The sequence below is a fragment of the Pholcus phalangioides genome, unplaced genomic scaffold (genome assembly GCF_987345545.1).
Source record: "Pholcus phalangioides strain wild (caught in Gottingen) unplaced genomic scaffold, Ppha-v1.0 ptg000004l_1, whole genome shotgun sequence".
Classification (NCBI taxonomy): Eukaryota; Metazoa; Arthropoda; class Arachnida; order Araneae; family Pholcidae; genus Pholcus; species Pholcus phalangioides.
In genome coordinates, this window is record NW_028301597.1 from 29,827,976 (window position 1) to 29,852,345 (window position 24,370).

A 24,370-nucleotide genomic window follows, 5' to 3' on the forward strand; every position below is an offset into this window, starting at 1 on the left:
CTCAAGTGATATGTAAATGTGCTGCGGGTCACTTGTGTGATCTGGAATGTGCAACGTTCCACTTGTGATCCACAGATCACTTATGGGATCAGTGAATGCACCGCGTGCCACTCAAAAACTCTAGAACTGTGTGTGCACCGGCTACTCAAGTGGAGTGGAACTGTACAGCGGGTCGTCGCTCAAATGATTTGTTTATGTGCCACTCCGTTCATTTTTACAAAATTAAGTTTGAGGTCGCGGGCCACATCAGGTGACTTTGAGGGTCGTACTTGGCCCGCTGTCCATGGGTTGATCATGTGTGACCTATCCCATTCTCGCTGAAAATATCACAAATTCTGTTTTAGAATTTTTTCTTCACATCACAAATTTTTGTCAAATATTGTATGCATACGATCTGTACGATATACATATGTATAAGTGAATGAAACGACAAGCAATCAAAAATGAATACATTTTTCATAGAAAATAATCTTGTTTTCATTTTATTTATACGAACATTGTGTGTATAAGTCTATACCCATAATACAGTGTGCATTAAAAGTAAAGTAATCAACAGTATTAAAAATTAAAACAACTTCTTGTTCAAGCAACAGTCAGTGAGTATTTGCATATACTAGTATTTTAATTTACACGTAGGAATCAATTTTTATATAATTGGCCTATATATGCTTGAGCATAAAAAAATTCATTGCAAAGGTGTTTTTTTTTTTTACATGCTTAAAAAAATGCTCATAATGTTTTTTATAAGGAGATAAAAACAAGTTAGTTAATTAAGACCATACAATTTATACGAGGTATAATTTATATACATGTTCACGCACCTATAATCTATTTGCATATCTTAAAATAAGTAGCCGCTGAGCGAATGGAATAGAGACTGGCGAAGTTCTTGAATCTGAAATGAAAATAATCATTTGTTAGGAGACAATGAGGATCTTTTCTGTTAAAACACACGTAAAACATAATTCTACTCACGAGAAAGTCACCTTAATGATTTATCATTAAGCAAAAATCCCCAATCTAGACAAACCCCCCCCCCCCCAACCCTTTGAGGTGTTATGCTGAGGTGGAATCGATGTGAGGTGAAATAGTAATACAGAAAGTATTGCTACGGGGGCAAACATAAAAATATGGTAACCGGTACTTCGGGGCATAAACTTTTACATCGATGTGCGACGCAAAGTGAACAATATAGTATCATACGTGTCATACTATTTGTTGTTAATTTTTAGGCTGCAAACCGGTTTGAAATTAACTGCCAATTTTACTTGAAAAATTATAATGGATGGTTTACTTTCTATTCGACAGGTGGCAGCAGGAAATTCCGCTTAATGATTTTTCCCGCATGTATATTGTACATCCACGCTGAGTTGGCCTCTGGCTACGTGATGAAACGTCCCGATGGGCGATTCCATTCATCTTCTTTCGGTAAAAAGGTCGAATGATATGATAATTTATATGATAATAATATTATATTTTCCGTTCGCGTCTTTTGCGCTATTATAGCGAGTTTTTTTATTCCCTTTCCCCCCCCCCCGTTTCCCCTCCTTGGAAAATGAACCCTTCCTTAGCGCTTCAAGGTCAGAGGCCAACTCAGTACGGGCATACAATAATAGCAGTTTGAAATACAATAAATAGGAGGTTAAAGTAAATTATTCCCCTGTTATTTTTTCCGCCTAATCATTGTAATTTCTGCTGGTCGGCGAAATTTTTCACTTAATTTTACTGGTTCGCATGTGAAAAAAAGTTTAAGAACACTGGATTAAACGTTAAAACATCGAGTGTATCGCAATTAGCAGTAAAGCGGATACGAAGTGTGAGCAAAAGCAAAAAAACTTCTGTTGTCACAATTTCAGTGACAAATGCGAAATTTCCATTGTGGCTTATTACTACAGTAGATGCCACTTGTTAAAATCACGAATTATGTTATTGTTATCACTTTCGCAAAGTACGGAATGGAACAATATCATAACATGGGAAAAAATTCGTTTGTAGTTATCGGGACTTCGTTTTATGTTATCATTTTTTTTTTCGTCGAAAATGTTTTTTCCTTTTGCATATTCTGAAGATAAGGTTGAACCAGGCTCGTTTTTTTTCTCCATAAGTTACCGTTATCAATCTGCAAAACTATGTATAAAGGCGTTTACCCCCTCCTCCTATTTCAACAAAAATTTACGTACTCAGTTCACTATGTCCTAATTCGGGCTTAACAGTCACTATGATCCATGTATATGTTTTTCTTCATTTCATGGACAGTTTCCTTCAATTGACCCCTTTTACAGTCCTTGGACAGAAGATATTCATAATCTTTGGAACATGCTTTTTATTATGTATCGCAATTCGAAATACACATTCAACCAGTGGTGTAGAACCTTCTGCGCGCAGGTCAAATACGCTCCGACAAGGGGTTCCATCTGTTTCAAAGTATCAATACACACAACACGATGAATACCTAGATTGACCATATTTGTTTCATAAAAATACGGGATATCACCAAAACGGTTATCGAGGCAAATAAAGTTGCCAGTTACAGTCGAAAAAATTGTCAGAGGTCAGTAAAGTTGCTATTTTGCAGCCAAAAAATTGTGAAAGTCAAGTACAGTTGCTATTTACAACCAGAACAAAAAATTCAAAGGCAAGTAAAGTTGCCTACTATCGCTAAAATTGCTGAAAAATAGCCAATCATCGAAAATGATTGGTACTGTAAGTCAAAATGCAATGCACCAAACAAAAAAAAAGTATATGTTTGAAAATATGTGAGACAAATACCGTATATATATATATATTTGACAATGATAATTAAAGTCATAATTATCATAATTTTTGTTTATGAAAATACTTTAAAAAAATCTTGATTTCAAAAATTCAACTAAGCGTTGTTCAAAATTGAAAGAAAACAATACGGGACAGATATACGGCATGTTTGGCCCCTCGCAGATTGAAAAATTTATGCATTAGAAAGTTATGTTCTGACTTATTATAATTTCTGAATTTAAAAAAAAAAAATTATCATAAAGATGGACAAGAATCCTATTTCAAAACAATTGGGGAAAATTTCACGACTTAATATTTTGAAACCTATGTGAAAAGAAAAACTTAGTTGTCCCGTTTGACTAAACGGGACATATGGTCATCATACTTACAATTGAGGTGTTTTTTTTTTTCCGATGTATATTATATAATATCAATAGGATCAATCTGTTATTGCTGCAGAACCCCCCCCCCCCCCTCACGTCCCAATCTGATCACATTAAGCGGCGTGCACTCTATGAGAGTTATTAAATGGCATTACTAAGTTCCCCATGCTGAGAAACCACATATAGGTTGGTTACCAACTACTTACCTCATCCTCTGTGTAATATGCTTTGTTGGTGATTTCAATGCGATTTCTTTTGTAGAAATAACGCAAATATCTGAGCACTGTGCTCTTTTCCCAAAGAATATCAGTCGATGCAACATTTGCACCCATTCTGCACCTCTTGCAAGCGTCTTCCGAAGGGAATTGGATTTTCTTGTTCTTGGGATCTTCTGTCACATCGCCCGAAAGCCTCTTGTTCACTTTGTTGTGAGCTTGCCACAGCCATATCACGGTATCACTTGCATAGGGTGTTTCCGCAGTGAGGTTTGCCGACATTTTCTGGAAATGCTCCGAGCAGTACCGACAAGAGAAAAAGTGCTTGACGTAGCCTCTGATGTCATGCAAGATCCTTTGAGGAGAATCTTTTATCACTGCAAAAGCGGAGATAAAACACATGCATTTGTTCAAAAACTCGAAGTAATGCTATATAAATTTATTTACATTTATTTAGGGAACATTCCAGAACAGTGTTTTCAACTGCTAGTCCGCGAAAATTTCCTGCCGGTCCGCAAAACATTTCTGTCAATTCATATATAGCCCCGCTCTAATTTTAGATTTAGTTTACTCTATACTGTCTGTATATTAGAGTTTATTTTTGTCTTATAGAGGTCAGCGAATCTGCGAATTATTTCTGTATGATATTCTTTTTCTGGTTCACAAAATGCTTTTCCTATTAACAGTATTTATTTTTTATCGGTCCACAAATTATTTCTCCCATTCGTTTATTTTTTGCAAGTAAACAAATTGTTTAGTCCTTTTTTGACGTCCGCACTATTACTTCTATTAATTTATTTTTTGCGGGACCGCAAATTATTTCTCTTATTTTGTTTTTCATTTTGCCAGTCCGCAAACCATTTCTCCTATTTATCGATGCAGATTCAATTTAGAGGGGTGCACTTGGGCTCCTAAACCATAATATTTAAGTAATACACCTTGTATAATTTATGAATGTTTTTGTATATACACTTTAATAGTATGATGGGGTGGTTTGTGACCTTGAATATTTGTATGAGCTCATTATGACATTTGTTTAGAATATATGTGACGCACATAGTAATGTTTATGTGTATCAACAATTATATAAAAAGGGAAATTTATATTATGTAAATAGCGTATATATTATATAAATATATTATGTAAATATATGTGGGTAATTCAAATGAAATCGCTGCCACCCAGCACTGTGAACGGGGACTGTGTTTGATTGTTCCCGCCGCACTTTTATAGTATGATAGTAATTTTGTAACTTTGAATATTTGTATGAGCTCATGGTGATATTTTTACCCAATACTACTTTCATAGTAATGTTTATGTTCATTCCCAATAGTATAAAAAAGGGAAATTTTTGTTAAGTAAATAATGTATGCATGTAATTCAAATGTGAATGCCCAGCACTGTCAACGGAGGCTCTGTTTGGTTATTCCCGTCGCAGTGCAGGCTGTGTGTGTATATATTGCATATTCTGTAAAAGGAAAAGCAAACAAAACTGCTCAGCACTGTAGACGGAGGCTTTGTTTCTTCGTTTCCCGTCACAGTCGAGGCGCTGTATATATGTAATTTGTATACATTGTGTATTTAGACCATTCTCAAATCTCTCCCACTTCAACATGCCGGCTTCTTTTTCTTCTTTCTTGCCCACAAGTCTTTTCCACATTTCTTTCGAAATCCCAGCTGTGGTCTCCGGCCCTTATGTGCCACTGGGCTCACGTGTAATTTTTCTCCCTAGTCATTGGATTCAGTCACCCATTTTTGTCAAATGGCTTGTACGTTGCATCGAGTTGATGGCTGTCTTCATGGAGAGAACGGCGCGAGTGATTCGAAACTTGCGAGCACGGGGCAAGGGGAGCCACCACTATAAATCTTTGCTAACTTTTCCGACACAACTCTGCCTCTTTTGAGGTAACGGAAGTAAGGTGCTTTGCATCAGTCCAGGGTTGTGAGCGGTTCTATCTATCTATCCCCTATTTATCCATTTTTCGTCGGTCCTCAAATTATTTCTTCTATGTATACATTATTTCTCCCATTTATTTTTTTAATTGTCCGCAAAATTTTTGCCCTAATCACGTATATTTTGCCGGTTCGATAATTATTTCTTCTATATATTTATTTTTTGCGGCCTGCAAATAATTTCTCCTATTCATTCCTGATTCAACACACAGTTCTCAAATTATTCTTCCTATTTATTTATTTTTTTACGGACCAACATACTATTTTTCCTATTAATTTACTTTTTGTCAGTCCACATATTATTTCTCTAATTTTTTTTCTGCCGGTCCGCATTGCTCCCATTTTCTCCAATCCACGAAATTATTTAGCAGCTTCCACCGGTCCGCAGCTGTAAAAACATTAAAGAATGCTGTTCTAGAAGACTGAGTGGCGGCTTTTCAGTTTTGTAGCGAGACTTAAATTTTTAGTCTCTATTCTGTGATCTTTAAACCGATTCTTTTAAATATTTTCCCTTGGTAATACCAGTTCAATTCGAGCGTTTAAAATGGGCAAATAATCTGATTTATTCGATACGTTTTGACCAGAGTCTTTTCCTCGCAGGTGTCGGGAAGACATGATCGAAGTGTTCAAAATTTTTAACGGGATGGATATGATGGACCATGAATTATTGTTTCACCGTCAATCGGCTGCTTTTACAGGGGGGACACCAGTATCGATTGTGAGGGACAACTCTAGGTTATGGTGTCGAAGGGAATTTTTTTCTAATAGGGTTGTTAATAAATGGAATAGCTTACCCCCGAAGGTTACGGTTTACAATTTACTCGTTTGAAGAGAAATACGATAAGCATGTTGGGTAAAATCGAGAAACTATCCATACTTAGAATAAGACAACCATAATTATTCTTTATGGGCATTGTATAATATTTTATCATGTATATTTTTATACATGATAATCTGTTTATCTGTTGTTGTTTCTAGTTTTTGTAATTCCCCTTTTATTAAGGTTGCTGTGATTTTGGGAAGTATATGACATCCATATTTGTTATGAACAACTTTTTCTCAGCTACCTCGTTGGGCATTTTGCCTGTTGTGGTGTTGTATTTGTATTTAATACAATGTTACCTTATAGTACTTCTCAATATTTCCGGAACTCGAGAAAATGAGAGAAAGAAATGTCTTTTATAATATACAGGGTGATTCCAAAATTCCCCTTGCCGCATTTTACTGGCGAAGCGTTCACCCTAGAGGCATACTACCAGGACCGGAACTAGAGAGGCGGTGGGGGGGGGGGATAAACTGCCCCGAACGGCAAAATTTAGGGGCGGCAATTTTAGGTGGGAACAAAGAACACCGTTATGAAAATATTAAATTTTAAAATTGTGGGACGGCAAAATAATGTTTGCCCCAGGCGGCTGAATTATGTTTTACCCCAGGCGGCGAAACTCCTAGTTACGGCCCTGCTTACTACCAATTAGAAAAGTATCCAGATAAAGTGTAGATACATCATTCATGTTGCAAGAGGTTGTATGGTTATCAAAATATAGAAATTAACTTTTTATACGGACACCCTGTTCTCAAAAATCCAATTGAAAGTTGTTGCCCTGCCTCTCCCAAGGCCAAAAAAAAAAAAAAAATTCCGTTTCAAAATGCAATATTCGCAGAGATATTTGAATTCAAAAATCGAAGAAAAGTAGAGAAAGAACACAGTATAAACTAACGGAAAACGCTTCTTTTCTTCATTTATGCCGTTCATTTCCATCATTTTCTCAAATTTTTGAATTTTTAAATATCTCTGCGGATATTGCACTTGGAAACATGGAATTTTTTTGTTGGCCTCAGGGCAATAACTTTCTGCTTGGGTTTTTGAGGATAGGGTGTCCGTATTAAATAATTAATTTTTATATTTTGATAACAACATGAATGACGTATGAGTTCAACACGTTATTTCGATACTTTTTTCTAATTGGAAATATGACTGTAGTCAACGATGCTCCAGTAAAATGCGGCAAGGGCAATTAAATAATCACCCTGCGCAAAAAGAACATCAAGCTAATAAAATTCTCAGAGTGTCTGGCTTCCTCACAGTCGACTCATACAATCCATGTATGTGTGTGTTGATTTCTACCCTGATTCAATGATTTATCTTGACTTAACAAACAAAAAAGTTTGTCCCCATCTGATTTGTGAATCAATGGTGACCTGTACTAATGAAATTTATGTTCAGGGAATATCAAAGTCAAAAATAATTACTGGATTGGTATTCCAGACTGCCCTAGCAGAAGAAAATCCCTATTTGTTTTACTAATTTTTATGTAGGTTGATACATGAGGGAAAATTGCTGGTCGGGTAATTAAATAAACGCAAGAAAACATTAGCATCACTTTAAGCATTGAAAAATTCACAAAGTATTTACGCATTCCATTTTTTTCGTAGTCTTCGTATGCTTCGACAGTCAATGTATGGAATAAAGTCCATAATGAACATGGATACCCTCGATACTTTGATGTACTCCCTTTACATCCGACAAATGGACGCATTGGTGGTAAGTAATCACTTTCAGTCTGAAAACCACGAGAAAATATTTATATTTTAAGTAAAATGATAAATTAATCGTATCTGACATTGAAAGCATCATTGCATAAAGATAGAATATAGTTTGTTTCGGTAAATCTTTAACAACTATCTTATTTTCTGTGCTTCGTTACACACACACACAAAAAGTGGCAAATATTACTCATTTACCGTTAGTTGATCCAATTTCTGTGCAAATCTAGCTCCAGTGATATTGCCTCTATGATTACTGATCCATTCATTGAGTTTTGTCAAATATGATTTCACATTTGGTGTTCCAGGAAAAAACTGCAAATAAAAGTAATTAATAGTAAAAACAAGTATCCAGTTTAACTATACTGAGCTGGAATGGAGTGAGGATCAATCATAGCACACAGAGATCGAATATTTCTTTAGCATAAAAAAATGGATAACTAAAATTTTTGATGATCACTTTGCATTCCCGAGATCAATCTGGTAGCAAGTTTGGAGTCACCAATTTTTTTTTTCAACTTTTTTTTCCTACTTTATGTGTAGCTTTTAACTTTTTTGGACTTCTAATACTTGAATTTCGCGTAGTCGCATCAGTTGGACCCAAAAATTTTCAGCAACTGCAGGGTGGCCCATAAATTCGTAAATAGTTTAAAAATTAATGAAAATTGAAGGAATTGCTACGTGGAAAAGTTATCCTCAAGAAGGGGTATTTTTTTTTGATAGAGAAAAAGAAATTCGTTCAAATTCTTGTCGATAGAAAGCACTGCACGAAAGTCCGGCAGGAATGAACGGATCCGAAACTTTCTTCAATCTCTTCTGTCTGAAACTTTCGTGAACCTTGAGACGGCAATTCACGGCTTCGCAAATTCAAAAACAACTTCGCCAATAGTACTGAGAAAGTGAATTTTCTCTGGGAAGTTACGCCGAAACTAATATCTGGAAAGAAAAGATATTTGTCTCCTCCGGGAATCGAACCAGGGTTCTCTTGCATACTAGGCAAGTGAGCTAACCAATATACCTGAGTCGCAGAGTCGTTTTCTCAGGAACCTCGTTGGGCATTTTGCCTGTTGTGACGTTGTATTTGTATTTCCAATTCTTTATAACACGCATTCACCAATGTCAACATTACTATGAAAACCCTATGTAACTACCAATAGCAGGAAAATAAAAATGAGCTGTTAATCGCACCCCATGCGTTTTTATGACTGTAATTTGCATATTTCCTGGGATTGTATTTTGTGCCGCGTCCTCTATCGACAAAATTTTAAACTAATTTTTTTTCTCTACTTTGAAAAGAATTTTCCTCTTAAAATAATAACTTTTTCACATGCCACATTTAAATATACTAATTTTTTGAACTCTAATAAATATTTAGACTATTTACGAATTTACAGGACATTTGTTTTTTTAAGAACAGTAAATTATTTGAAATATAAATATTACCATATTTATTTTTCGACCCGTATGCTTTTTGTTTTTTTCTATTAACTTACAAGCACAAACTTGTCTATAACCCCCTTCATAGCTAGCATGTGCAGTCTGTAAGTTGCCAGGCAGCGACGAGAAAAATTAAATTCTGTCTGTCTGTCTGTTATTTTTCGACCCACACGCTATTAAACTGTTTTGAAATGAGAGGACTGTTTCTCATACAGGGTATTTGCAAGCAGGAGATATGGCATTTTGCTGGCGAACCGTTGATCCTACAGGGATACTTCCAGTTACTTTCCAAATAGCGTGTAGTACTCAAATAAGTCATTCCTATTGCAAGGGGCTGCATAGGCATTAAAATAAAAAATAAACTTTTATGCAATCTCCGTGTGCTCCAAATCCCAATTAGAAAGTTGTTGCCCTGACTCCCCTGTCGCCAACGAAAAAAAATTCACCTTTCCAATTGCAATACTCACCGAAACATTCGAAAAGGGAGTGGGGGGGGGGGGAACAGCTCAAAATGCGAAAATACCGTTTTATCCACATTTAACGCTGTTTTTCCCCCCAAATTTCCTCCGTTTCTTGAATTGGAATATCTCAGTGAGTATTGCATTAGAAAATGTGGATTTTTTTTTTGTTCGCATCAAAAGAGACAGGGCAACAACTTTCTAATTAGGTTTTTAAGGACAGGGTGACACGTTTACAAAGTTAATTTTTATATTTTAATAACTATACAACCCCTTGCAACATGAGTGACACATCTGAGTACTAAACTATAAGTTTACGTATGAACAATGCAAAAATCTGGAATTCCTTTATAATGAAGTGATTTCTCCTGTCTCTTGGAGTTCGTTATAACGGGATTCAACAGTAGCTCCACCTTACAGAAGAACACCTTAGGAACGAAGACAAGCGCTCAATGTTTGCAATAATTGGCAACGTTCTAGCGTTACGTCACCAGATTTTAAACTTCCGCACTGTCAAGAATTTATCACAATTTTTATTTCTATCATAAATTTTATATCTTTTTTTCTTTTTGAAAAATACCTAGTAAAAAAAAATGTACAAGGTGGGCAAAAAATCCATATAAACTTTAAAAATTTAGAAAAACTGGAAAAATAACCGAAATAAAAAACAGTTTGCAGGGTTAAGTAACGGGAATTTTTTTAAGACAGGAAAAAACCTCAAAAAACAATCGATAGGTGGTGCTGACGTACAGAAGTCAAAGGAAAGATACGCAAATAACGAACAGAATGCTTCCAAATCGTTTATTACAGCAGTATGTGTTCCACGTGATCACCACCACCACAGGGGATAGCATATTGCAGGCGAGTCACAAATCCAGCAACGGCAGAGTGCAGCAGGTCCACATACACGGTTTATAACGGTGAACTGATTGCGAATTAGGAGCGCGCAAATTCTTATAACCGTCTCATTTGCATATTTCCACCAAAGTCGCTCGTACCAGCGCCACCACTCGGCTGTTTTTTGAGTTTTTTTCCTGTCTTAAAAAAATTCCTGTAACCTAGCGATGCTAACCCTGCAAACCGCTTTTATATTCAGGTTTTTTTTCCGGTTGTATTCATTTTTAAAGTTTCTACGGACTTTTTTCCCACCCTGTATAAATAATGCTTTCTATATCATAATTATGAATAATATTTAGAAACTATACCTTTTTAATTGCTGCGATGAATGACTTTAAAGCAGATAATTTTTCACCACTGATCAGTTCATGAGCAGACACTTCTTGGAACAATGCGTATCGTATAGCATTCTCTATGTCCACCATGAATATATGGTTGTGAGAGACCCTAAACATTAAAATAAGTTTCGTGATTTCACAAATATAAATATGTGAACAAGCTTATTAATCACATCGTTTATGAAATTTTTAATTTAACACTGCCATAATACTCAACAAATTATTTTTGAAAAGCAAAAATCAAACTGCAATTATGCTGGACTGTTTTGAGAAAAGAAAATAATTAATAATACGAAAATTCAAGGTCTAGAAATGTATTCTAGGTTAAGTGTTCTAAATGTTCTAGGTATGTATAAGTATTCTTTTCTTCTCTTGTCATTCATTCACACAATTATATGCATAAAATTGAGATTCATTAATTAATGAATAACGTAATGAATGCAAATCAATGCTTACGTGTCAGTGGTTGGATCTGGTGTTGTTACTCCAGTCGGTTTCTTAACTCGTTCCTTTCCGGTAACTATTTCAAATATGCTGTCCCGTACCTTCGTACTATTTGCGTTGTTGGGTGATCTAAGACCAAAAATTGAAAATTATTCACTTCAATGGATGAACATATTTGCTTCTAACTTATGCTGATCACGTTATTGGAAAACGCGATGTGAGTGCACTATATTAAGCCCTCCTCTCTCACACCGAGATACTGATGGTGCCTTGATACTAAAAGACTCTGTATCCAGGGGCCCAGTCACATACAATTTTATAGCACCACTCAGACGAGGATGTGAGTATTGGAGACTTGTGAGTACTAGTGCCCTTGCTACTCCAGCATCGTGATTCCAAAACATTTCTTTATGTTTTTAAGGCGTTCTTTCACTTATAAAATGGTCACCCGCTCTCACGTTTCTTCATGTGCGCAACTGTTAATTTTTATGACATGAATGTCGCTCTCCACTTGTTAATACAAGATATACAGAAGACTGGATGTTGTGAAGATATTTATTATTTGAGATGTTAATTTTTTTTTTTTTTTTTTTTTTTTAAGGAAGGAAAAAACTCATCTCTGCCTCTACCGGGAGTCGAACCCGGGTCCCTCGATTGCCGGACGAGTGCTCCTTCGCTCTAGCGAAGGAAAATCTCTATCTCCTCTGTAGCTTAGTGGTCAGAGCACTCGTCCAGCAATCGAGGGACCCGGGTTCGACTCCCGGTAGAGGCAGAGATGAGTTTTTTTCCTTCCTTAAAAAATTAACATCTCAAATAATAAATATCTTCACAACATCCAGTCTTCTGTATATCTTGTGTTAATTTTTAATTGGCTGAACGTTCATCATTCTTCTGTTGCGATGTCTTCTCATGCCTTTTATATATGTTACGGAACATGTGATAAATCCGGTTAATATATATACTGACCAGTTGTACATAATGGGAGCGCATTTTGGTTAGTTTAACAAATTTCCCTAAATTTTTCACTTTCACCGGCGATTGTAATTGCGTATTTGTATTGTATTTGTATTATGCATAGTATCCACGTCGTTGGTAAATTTGATAAATACTAAAAAAATTATCACTTTTACCGCCGATTATGTATAATACCCAATCGTCGCGTCTCTGTTAAACATGATAATTCATACATGTATCATTGTATCGTAGTACGATAGTAAAATTTGTTATCATTATATCGGGATCCAACCATATATTCATCACACATACTACACTCATTTGGAATTTTTTTCAGAAATATCAAATTCACCAATTACACTATGGTATTATGCATAATCACAGATGAGGCCATAAATTTCAAGTACAATATTTGTCAAATTTATCAACGACGTTTCAGTATCGCCGTTAAATGGGATAAATTTATAAAATTTGCCAAGACGATTGATAAATATCCATATTACCGGTCAACTAACCGGTGATTATGTATAATAACCTATTTATCGCACATATACAATAAAAAAGGGTCAGGTCAGGGCCGTAACTAGGAGTTTTGCCGCCAGGGCAAACAATATTGTGCCGCTCCCACATCTTTAAAATTCGATAATTTTATAATGGTGTCTTTGTCCCAACCTAAAACTGCCCTCCCCCTAAATTTTGCCGCCCGGAGCCCCCTCTAGTTGCGGCCCTGGGTCAGGGTTTTAACTGTAATAAATCTCCATCTATCTTCTCACTACGCAATACTTTCACGTATCTTGTGATCATAAGATGATTGTGGACAAAAAAACGTCATTTTTCCTGTCTCCTGGGTTTAGAGATTTTTCTGGGGCGCGGTAGCCCGGTCGATAAGATGCTCGCCTAAAGTACCAACGGATGTTTAGAGGTGTCGCGAGTTCGATACCCAGTTCGTCCTTGTCAGAAAATTTTCCTGACACAGGGGTACAACAAAAAACGGCGACTTGACCGCAGCAAAAATTGCTACCGCAGGGAGTCCCCCATCGAGGGGTTAGCGCACCAACCCCTCGACGAGTATAAAAAACAAGCCTGCCGTTCGGAATCGGCAATAAATTGTAGGTCCCGGTCTAATTAGCCCTCGTGTGCAGAAAATGACCGTGGTGCGACAAAAATGATCAATGATCAATAGAGATTTTTCTAATGGCACTATGTGAAGAAGAACGGGCAACTCGAGTCGTTCAGTCGAAGAGTCTCTTAGTCTCCTGACTATTCAAGATCGATTTGAGTATCCCGCGGCGAAGGGGGCAGGCATATCAAGCAATTGGATAAAATTTATTTGCATTATCAAGATTTCTAAAGAAAAACTGAAAACGAAGTTTAATGTACTAAAACTAAAATAAAGTAATAGTAAAGGAAAACTATAAATTTAAAGGAAAGTTATTATTACAGCCCGGAAGATTCAACTATACTTACGTATACAGAACCTCCTTCTGGTTATTTTTGTCCACTCTGATGAAAACGAGAGATGTATTAGAATAGTTGGGAACGAGCTCAGCTAATAATTGACGGTTCGTGTTCAGCGTTCTACGGACAATGATATTTCTTTTTATCGACAGATCCAAGATGACCTATCATTGTAGTAAAAGAATGCTTCAAACATTTTTTGTTTTGTTTCGCTAGGTAAGGTGATAAAGATATCGTGAAGTTATTGCTATTCATTTAAATTTAAGTAAATAAAAAAAGTGTCTCCAGAAACATCGAAAAAAACGCCAGGTATAGAAAAACAAACATACTTCTCTTCCTAGATACGATCTTCTATTTTCGATGATAATGTATGCCGATTTGGCTTCGGGTTGAACTTCTTTCCAAAAATCTGTCAAACTGGTACTACTGTAAGAGAGTTATTACTACAGCCTGGAAGTTTAGGCACTAAAATGGTCAAAATAGGCAGGCAAAAGGCACTAAAAATAAATGGAAAAAAAAAAAAAATAGCAAAATACCTAAAGGGGGGTTAGGAATGAAGATCCGAAGATTTTCTGAAAAAATAGTTGCACTTATTCCGCTTACTGCTTCAGTTATATAGAGTTAATAATAACTGCATTATTATCCAAGTAATATTTCGTTTATGTTAAAAACAATATGTTTGTGGTCCCTCAGGATTAGGTTGATTCCAGGGCCACCGTCACCAGACACGGAACCTGTAGAGAAAATTATCGGGGGGGGAGGGGGCATCAGAGGTGTTTCGAAACTGTGGATGCTTGTGTCGGGGGATGCTCAGACCCGGTCAACAAACCCCGAATGCATAAGCAGTACACAGACGGTATTTCATTTATTTATCGTGTCTAAAATTGTGTAGCGGCTACATTCGTTGGACGAAATGTTTCGCAGGTCGGCCGGCAGTTGAAGAACAATACTACTATCCAACCATAAAATGTACCTCGTACCATGGAGGAAAGAATACATTATTTTTTCCTCCATGACCTCGTACGACTTCCTCTGCGAAATTTTTAACGAATCTGTACATATCGGAACGTGGTGTATGTTGTGCATGGCATTAGCGTACGCAAAGGGGGGGGAGGGGTTTGGAGTTCCAACCAGTGCCGTCTTAACGCATGAACCCACCTGGGCACGGCCCGGGGGCCTGAAGAGAAAAAGGGCCTCACAAAATGAGATCTGGTAAAACTTTTCTAGGATTTACCAGGTAGGGCCTCGGAAAAACCACTCGGCCCGAGCGCCCATGATGCTCTTAAGATGGCCCTGACCCACGGCACATTTTTCAGATCATATCCACGGGTCACTTTACGTGATGTGGAACTGCATGGCAAGTCACTTACGGGACGCGCGGCACATTTACTGATCACTTGAGTGACCCGCAACTCATTTTCAATTGAGTATATCTCGGTTAATTTTTGCAAAATTAGGTTTGAGATCTTGGACCACATTTGGTCTGCGGGCAAGGGTTGAGCATATATGCCTAAGGCCGGGATTATACACTATAAAAGTGTGGTAAAAGTCCTTTTATAAAACTTGAAAAATGCAGCCAATAAGGACGTCGGTTGCATCTTCTAGAATGTAACCAATGTATTGGTTAGATTTTTCAAGTTTTATAAAAGGACTTTTATCAAACTTTTATAGTGTAATCTCGGCCTTAAATCAAGGATGCTCACTCTTTAGGAGCGTGCGGGCTACTTTATTGGCTTGAAAACGTGCCGCGGGTGACGTGATTGATGTGTAACAGTCACTTAGGTGCTCTGGAACTGTGCGGTGGGTCACGTGAGTGATCTGGGACTGTGTTGCGGGTCACTTGAGCGATGTGGAACTGCACCGTGGGCCGCTTAAGTGCTCTGGAACTATGCCACACGAGGTCATTCAATTTGTCGCAAGTCACAAGTGACCTGGAAATTTATTGCGCGAGTGCTCCGGAACTGTGCTACAGAGGTCACTTAATATGTTGCTAGTCACTCAAGTGATCTGTAAATGTGTCGCTTAGTTCATTTTTGCATAATTAGGTCGCGGGCCGCTTCAGTTAATTCCAAGGGCCACAGGTTCCGCATATGCGCCTAATATGCATAAGCCGGGTCATTTTTGTCCGATACCTTTTAACATAACGGGGGAAAAAAGCCGCGCATCTAAAGGTTAATAGTATTATAATATGCAATATATATATATATGTATATATATATGTATAATATACAGGCGTAGGGAGAAAGATAAACGTCTTAACGCATGGGCCCGGGGATCTTCGAGAAGAATGGCCTCAAAAATGAGATGCGGTTGAAATTTTCCAGGATTTATCAGGTAGGGTCCTCCGAAAAACCACTTGGCCCGCCGGGGCCCATGATACTCTTAAGACGGCCCTGATTCTAAACCCCCCCCAGGGCCGTCTTAAGAGCATCAGGGGCCCCCGGGCCAAGTGGTTTTTTCGAGGCCCTACTGGTAAATTCTAGAAAATGTCAACCAGATCTAACTTTTGTGAGGCCCCTTTTCTCTCGAGGCCCCCGGGCCGTGCCCGGGTGGGCCCATGCGTTAAGACGGCGCTGCCCCCCCCCGAGCCAAGATTATAGTGTTATTTTGCAGGAAAAAACGTTAAATCCCCCCCCCCTCAGAAAAAATCTGAAAATTCCCCCTCGAGAAAATTCTGCGTATGCCTATATAAATGTATATATGTTGCATGGCCTTAACGCATTATGTTGTTAAAGTTGTGCTCGTTTTTTGATCCTGCTGGTGCTGCCATCTCTGTTTCACATTCTGAAGTAAAAATGATAAATACTTGAATTTATCATCTTTAAACTTTTACGGAGAGACTTTTTGAATGAGAGACCGTCTCACATTCACGTCTATACTGAAGAACGCTACTAAATGACACAGAGTTTCATTAGTTTGATATGGGTTGAAATCATTGCCCTCACATAGGGGGGGGGGGGAGCTGACAGGGCTGTAGCCCTGGGGCCTGGGACGATTATCATCATTTTTCTGCTTTTTCACGCTATAAATTAACTGCAGAAGGGGCCCGTTAAAAGTCTGACCGAGGGGCCCGCAAAAGATCCCAGCCTAGGGGCCCCGCTACAGGATGTGGGGGCCAAGGTTGAAATGGCCACAAATGGCAAACACACAGGCAGGGCCGCAACTAAATGCTTGGTCACCCGGGGCAAGCAAGCGGGCATTTTTACGCCCCCTTGTCTGTGGTTCCCAACTTCGAGGCGCAAATGCGAGCCGATCTCCCCGTTAAAAAGTCTCGCCACAGACAGCAGCAGTTCTACAAACAGTACAAATATCAGTCACTACACATCACTCACTTCACTTCTGAGATATATATAGATGGCAGCACTGAAAAATCATACACAACACCAGATACGCACTCGGACTGTTAGGTACACACCCTTACAATTCCGGCACAACTCGCTAGGTAGTAAATTGCCTATAGCGATAGACCTGAGTTGTGCTCGGTTGGGAAAAAAAAAAAAAAAAAAATGTTCAAGGACAGGTTTCGGAATGAAATTTGCACCCTCCCCCACTCTGGTCCAGCGCCCGAAGCACGAGACCCGCCTGCTTCCCTCTAGTTGCGGCCCTGCACACAGGCAAAAAAAGAAATTAAGAATAATAATAACTGAATCGAAGAAATCAGCCGAAGTGTAACTGAAACTGAATGGGGTACTTACTTAATTTCTTTCAAATTAGGCCAGTGAGAAGGTACAGTTCTGTTTTTATTTGTTTGGAGGAATTCGGTGATAGTGTGCCTAATGTGTGGCAACTGACGGCCCCCTTGAATTTCTTCACCTACGTCTCTGTAATTGACTTGACTAGGAAATAACTGTTAGCAGAAAAAAAAAAAAAGTCTTAGAAATATAACATAGACTAAATATAAATATCAAATGTATATAAATATAGTAAAAAATTCATTGTTTATAAATGAAAAATTGAAAATAAAATTGATCATGAGAAGATGGAATTGATGGAATGATTATATGGAAATTGAAATTAATCGAACAATTCAAAAGGAAAATTAATCGAAGCCAATGTCTAGGGCTCTCATCGGGGGAACACCTTGACATTGGCTTAAAACAGAACGTTTCTGAGAGCGTTTGAACCCGAAAGCCTAAATGAATGCCCGATCACAACGTTTCATTGTACCAATGAAATCAATAATTATAAAAAAAGTGAGTTTCGGCAGAAATTAATTAATTCTGCAACATAATCTACATTTTTCTATATATACAGGACGTCCATAATTAAAAGACCCTATTTTAAAGTACCCTACAGGTGAAACCAGTCATCAAGATATTGTGAAATTCTGTGGAGGACTTCATGAAGTAATGTGAATTTGTTTTGGGGGGGGGGGATTATTTGCACATTTCGCTACCAGAGGGCGGTTTATTAAGAAATGACACATTTAGGCAAACGTTTACAATTTAAACAATTGTTAAACACTTTTACAATTGTTACTGCAACAAAAAATGTTCCACGTGACGGCCATCATTTCAAGATACCGTGTGAAATCGCAAGATGACATGTTTCACAACTGATCGAAGTGTGCGCGGGGGAAATGTTCAGCACGGGGCGTGAAATGCTGCCTTTAAGGTCAGGTAAAGTTCTTGGATTGTCGCGACTTACCAGACGTTTCAAATACCTCCAAAGCCAAAAATCGCATGGATTAAGGTCCGGGGATCGAGGGAGGCCATAGATTAGGGAAATGCCGGCTGATGATACGTTTTTCTGTAAAATATGTTTTAAGAACATTCTTAACACACTGCAATGTGTGGAGGAGCTCCGTCTTGCATAAAGATTTTGTCTGCAAGGCATGCTTGCAGAGCGGCAACAATTTCGTTCTGTAACAGCAATGCATATCACTTCCCGGTGATCGAACAGTCCTCTTCCACCTGAAGCGAAACCTCCTGTACTGCGTCTATAGAAACAGGGTTTCTTCCTCTTCCAGGACGAACAGCTAACGATTCTGTGGTTTGAAATTTCGTTATCATAGTCCGAAGGTTTTTAACATTCATTGGACTTTTTCGAATCCTCTTCCAAGTCCGATATTTCCGTAAATCAGTTAGTGCGGAATTGCTGTTTTGGTAAAAGAATTTAACCAAGAAAGCGCGATCTCGTAAAATCGTCATTGTGAGCAACAAACACATTAAGAAACAAGATCTCTGTGAATGTCTCTACGTTTTATAACAGATGCTGTGCGGCATAAATTTACATGTTTACTACAGGTATTCAAAGTTAAACGCCCTCTGGTGGCAACATGTGCAACTAATTTCACAATTTTCTGATGACTGGTTTCGCCTGTAGGCTACTTTGAAATAGGGTCTTTCAATTGTGGACGCCCTGTGTGTGTGTGTGTGTGTGTGTGTGTGTGTGTGTGTGTGTGTGTGTGTGTGTGTGTGTGTGTGTGTGTGTGTGTGTGTGTGTGTGTGTGTGTGTGTGTGTGCACAAATAGCGCCTAAGGCAACTAGAGTGTATAGTGTGCTTTATAAAAAACAACCAAAATGGATTTTGAAAGCAAATAGCTTTGTGCAGAAACAAAATCAGAATGTAATTTAAAATAGATATAGATATATACATACATATATAAATCAATTCAAAATTGCTTCTATTTCCTCTCACACAGAGCCGTGAATTTACATAGGTGCTGAAATTATTTCTCTCATTAATTCTGAATTTACACAGTTTCTGGAATTATTTCTTTCGTTAATTTTGAATTTACTAAAGTACTTGAATTATTTCTTTCATTTATTCTGTATTTATATCAATTCTGGAATTACTTCTTTCATTAATCCAAAATTTTCCATACTGGAATTATTTTCTTCACTAATCCTAAATTTGCCTTCCTGGAATTATTTCTTTAAACCTAAATTGCCCTTCCTAAATTTATTTGTTTCATTAATCCTAAATTTTCCTCACATCTGCAATTATTTCTTTCAGTAATTCTGAACTTACATAGGTGCAATTCTTTCATTATTTTTGAATTCCCATTAGTTCTGGAATTATATCTGTCCGTTAATTGCAAAACAGCGCGAAAGACACCAACAGTCACTGTGACATCTCTCCAACTAAACCGCACATGCACCTTATAAATATACCTCTGAGGAACGAATTGACATGTGCCAGAATGCGACGTGCATGTGTTGTATTTAATTGCGTGTTTCACACACACAGTTAAAAATTATATTTTTACTATCGTAAAAGCGATGTTTTTAAACGGGAGATTGGCGCTTAAAATTTTATAATTTTTATTACTAAATTAGAGTCTGAACACATTTTGGGAGACTATGGCGGCACAACACGAAAAAAGAGTTTTTCATAGAGAATGACAATTTACAAGAATAATGAGTTTTTACAAGAGAATATGCTTGTCTCCGGGGACGTAATCGGAAACCTGATCTGCCTGGAAAAGCACACGTTTTGGCTCCCTGCAGGGCTGTCTTAGCCCTTTCAGCGGCAATCCCGAGATATCTCGTCAAACCTAATCTGCTTTATTTTAGTCACCCCCCGAAATACGTTGGCTTTTAAAAACGCGTTGACGTTTTTCTACAGTAAATCATATTTTCCATACCACGCTAATCAATCAACTGCTAGTGGATGGAGTCAGCACTTGTTCATGGTTGAATAAGAGAAGGAGCGAGAGAAAAAAAAAAAAAAAAAGGGGGAAAAAAAAAATATATATAGTGGGAATATTTCCCCCTTTTTATTCCAGCACTGTAAAGAAATACAGGCTCTCAGTATAAATAACACAAAAAAAAAAGATTTTCTTTCCAAAAAAAAAAAAGTATTTCTCTTCCTAGAAAGTCACACACGTCATGGCAGGTGTTTTTGTATAATAGTGAGGGAAATAAAAGTGATGCGTGGAAAATTTTATTGTTGGAGGAGGAGGGGGGGGGGAAACAGTTATAAGCTCGCACAATCGGGGAAAAATATAATATCTTGAAAATAAGCGGCAATTTGTGCAGGTGTAGTAATTTCAAATGTGGTAGTTATAATGCGGATCAGGAAAATTTTAAAAACCGCTTAAAGGGTTAAGAGTATTATGAGCTTCCAGGTCAAGTCCCTACTAGGCAAATTCTCGAAAAATTCAACCGGTTCTCATTTCTGTGAGGGCCCTTCTTCTCTTGATGTTCTCCAGGCCGTGCCCCGTTAGGCCTACGCGTTAAGGTGGCACTGCCCCCGTGTAATGTGGAAGAAACAGTTAAAAGGATGATTCAGTTCCTCGCGCATAAGACCGTCACTTTCGAAACTCAGTTTTTGAGAGTTGCTATCACTAACCAACCTACCTCCTCCCCCTCCCTAGTTGCAACATTGCTCAGATCCTGAGGAATTGGTCTGGAACCTAGATTACGATTTTGACGAGCCAAAAGTTACAAAAAAATTGTTTTACCTTTATTGTTGGATAGCCGCTTACACCGTATTTTCTGCACAGTCGTGTATTCACTGAATCAGCACAATTTACCACGCCTACTTCGATCACATTCTTCCAGTCTGTATATAAAAAGAAGGCAACAAATAAATAAACTGATTTAAAACAATGGTTTGAAAAGCATACTTCTATTATACAAACGGGAAATTATTATTTGGCCGTAAACGATTAGTGACCGTATGTGAGGGTTGTCTGTAAAGGGACGGGGTGGGGGGAGAGGGCTGTATCACGGTTTCCATATGACAAGAATCCAATACAATTTGCAAAATTGCTTCGTTTCCCGCGATTGGAAGTTTTTCTCTAAGCGATAAACCAGTCGCGTGCAGTTGTCCGCGTGAGCATGAAAGCTCAAAATTGGACAATCGTCGCTCGTGGGTTGTGATGGTAAGTTGGTAAGTAGTAATGGATTAAATATTTTGGTATTTCCAGCTAGGTAGAAGTGACTCCCCCATGACAAACTGATTGGTGCTCACTATGTCCTTTAGCAGGCCCTGGGTGACCCACTTCCAGTGAGCGGCGGCATATTAATGTTTCTAAGCGAATAATTAATCCCAGGCACCAGGTTGCCATAGTGATTAAAAAATTGGTATTGATACCTAGAATTTTTCTTTGTGTAGTTACTGAATTGCAGACTGCGAGCAGTACAAAATGTTCGTAATTTATAGCAGCATACCTGTGAACATATGAAAGAGGGTCATTGTGTTCTCAAAGAGTCAAAAGAAGCATCATTTTGGACCTTTTTCTCCGGGTAAAATTTTTTTTTGCACCAAAATTTTTTTCTGGTTCCTAGATTTCTTTTGCGATTCGTCCAGCCCTGGAATAATGGTATTCTCAAGATGGACGTTGTGGTTTTCGGACTTTCCTTTATACAGTCGCCCCCCCCCCCCGTATTCGCGGGGGTTACGTTCCAGGGGTGACCGCGAATACGGGAAATCCGCGAATAACCGAAACCATAGTTTTTTCTTGTATATCTCGTTTATTGAACAGCATGAGAAGAGCAGGGTAACGCAGAGGTATAAGGGAATGTAAAAGAGGGTGCAGAAATTGTTGGCGATGTTTCCTGAAAGAACATTGTGATTTCTATAGGCCGTTTCTTCTTCATATCATCAAGTATGTTGGGATATGATGACAAGGCTTCCTCTACCAATTTTTCTACATGTGAAGAGCGTACCATAGAGGGATCTATCCCATGAAAACAATCTATTGCTGATTTGAGCGTGCGAAGCCCTTCCGCAATGTTACTCATGGTGAACTTGTCTTCTACTTTTTCAACTTGATCTTCTTCATCTGGTACCGCTTCAGTTTCAGGAGCAGTCAACTGCATTAATTGCTTTTCGATCAATGCCTCTAAACTGCTATTAATTAGCTGTTCGACTTCTATATCTATATCATTGAACCATTCTCCACCCACTTGTTTGGCTAACGTGACAATGTCTCTTCAGTTGTCTCTGTAGAATTGGCTGTGTCCTTCAGCGCACATTGTGGCCAAAGGGGTTAATCCAACCCGAGGTGACCGTTTCTCCCTTGGGAGTTGCCACGGCTCTAGTGATGACAATAATGCCATTAGCGAGCCATTCTAAACATGCACAACTCAAGTTTTGCAAACAAAACACATCAATGATGATTTCTGAGTGTTGCAAAAAAAATTTCCATGAAGGGAAAAAAACCCGCGAATACGGGTGGCCGACTGTATTTAGTATGATGGAGCAAGCTGGACCATAGCTAGAATCAGTGGCGTCCAGAGCCACAGTTAGAACACTGTGGAAGCATGGGAGTGACCAAAAGAGTGATTTAGAGCGCGGATACACAGCCTTTAAGTCCTGGGACAGCTATGTACTATTTTTGCTACACGCGGGCCAGAAACTTGTTTATATAGGGTGCCTGTGTGTGACTTATTTTACGGGACATTCCCGTAATTTTGGCCGTTCCAATTTGTTTGTAAAATGTCTCGTTTTTCCTCTCATTTTCGACGAGGATTAGAGGAATTTTTGAAATTAAGAATTAAGATTGTTTTTCGGACTTATAAATTGTCGTGTATCATGATAATTACGACTTTTCATAATTACATTTCAACACATTGTGATTTGCAGTAGTACTCTTTCTCTCCATAGTCGATTTTAAATATATCTCTCTCTCTCTCTCCCTCTCTCATGGGAGTGACCAAGAGAGTGATGTAAGAAGTGTTAAGTATGGGAATGACAAACAGAGCGGAGAACCAGGTTAGTGAGTGAACTGGAAAACGAAGGCACATGTCAGTGAGCGACTAATAGATTTTGTTTCACCGTCTCTCAACACAAAGAACAATGAGGAAAGAATTAACAAATTTCAAAAATCAATATAAAAATTTCGAATTTCTTACTCTCGACGTCTCTGGCGAAACGTTTCCATTCGGGAGCGAAACGAATGCAGTGTCCGCACCAAGAGCTGTAGAACTCGATTATCCAAGCGGTGTTCTTGCCGTAGACGATCCTCTCGAAGTTACTCGGGTCCAGCTCCCACAGAGGGTCGTCGATTTCGTACAGAGACGCAGATTCAGTCCGGGTTGCTAGATGGAGAACCGCCGCAGCTACCAGCAACATCAGCTGGAGAGCAGCTGAAGGTGAGATATTTCCTCGAGACATCCCGCAGCACCGGCGCATCAATGACAACTACGCTCAATCAGAAACAGTGGTGGTGTTTTTGCATCGTGAGGAAACACCTGTCGTTTACTAATCGTTTTTTGTTAAATCTCTAGATAAAAGAAATACAATGTGCAGATAAAAAAAAAAGCTATGTCCGGTATAATTATATCGTATCGTGTTAAATAGAAGATAATCTTATATGTTCGAGGAATATCGGATCTATACGACACGCATCGTATAATCAATCCAGAAAATAAATTAGTCGCGGCTATTGAGGCAGATAATGATGAAAAAATCGTAAAAATCAATTATCGTGAGAAATGAAAGAGAAGGTGTTATTTTTCTCACGGGTCCATATCTGTGCACTTATCGTTTAGTTTTTCATTCAGTGTTTCTCAGCAGCTAGGCCGTCGCCTGAGCTGGGCTTTGATATTGGTCATAAATGGCCACTAGAGCAGTGGTTCCCA

The 24,370-nt window shown here is 38.2% G+C and overlaps 1 protein-coding gene and 1 non-coding gene across 3 annotated transcripts; one reads left to right on the forward strand and one right to left on the reverse strand.

Moving 5' to 3' along the window:
- Positions 1-466: 466 nt before the first annotated feature.
- Positions 467-24,160, reverse strand: LOC149087066 (sulfhydryl oxidase 2-like). 2 transcript variants are annotated; one of them, XM_089231295.1, is made up of 11 exons: positions 23,642-24,160; positions 21,244-21,344; positions 17,531-17,682; positions 14,165-14,261; positions 13,845-13,999; positions 11,436-11,552; positions 10,950-11,088; positions 8,048-8,164; positions 7,719-7,866; positions 3,344-3,729; positions 467-895 (listed from the first exon to the last, which is right to left on the reverse strand). In XM_089231295.1, exons 1-11 carry the CDS (start codon positions 23,919-23,921, stop codon positions 842-844), a joined length of 1,746 nt encoding a protein of 581 aa, XP_089087421.1. In that variant the 5' UTR covers positions 23,922-24,160; the 3' UTR covers positions 467-841. The 2 variants fall into 2 exon arrangements, with proteins under 2 accessions (XP_089087421.1, XP_089087420.1); XM_089231294.1 differs by having other exon boundaries at positions 14,165-14,258; positions 23,642-23,969.
- On the forward strand, positions 12,124-12,195 carry TRNAA-AGC (transfer RNA alanine (anticodon AGC)). Its single transcript has one exon. It is a non-coding gene; the product is annotated as a tRNA-Ala (tRNA).
- Positions 24,161-24,370: the final 210 nt, after the last annotated feature.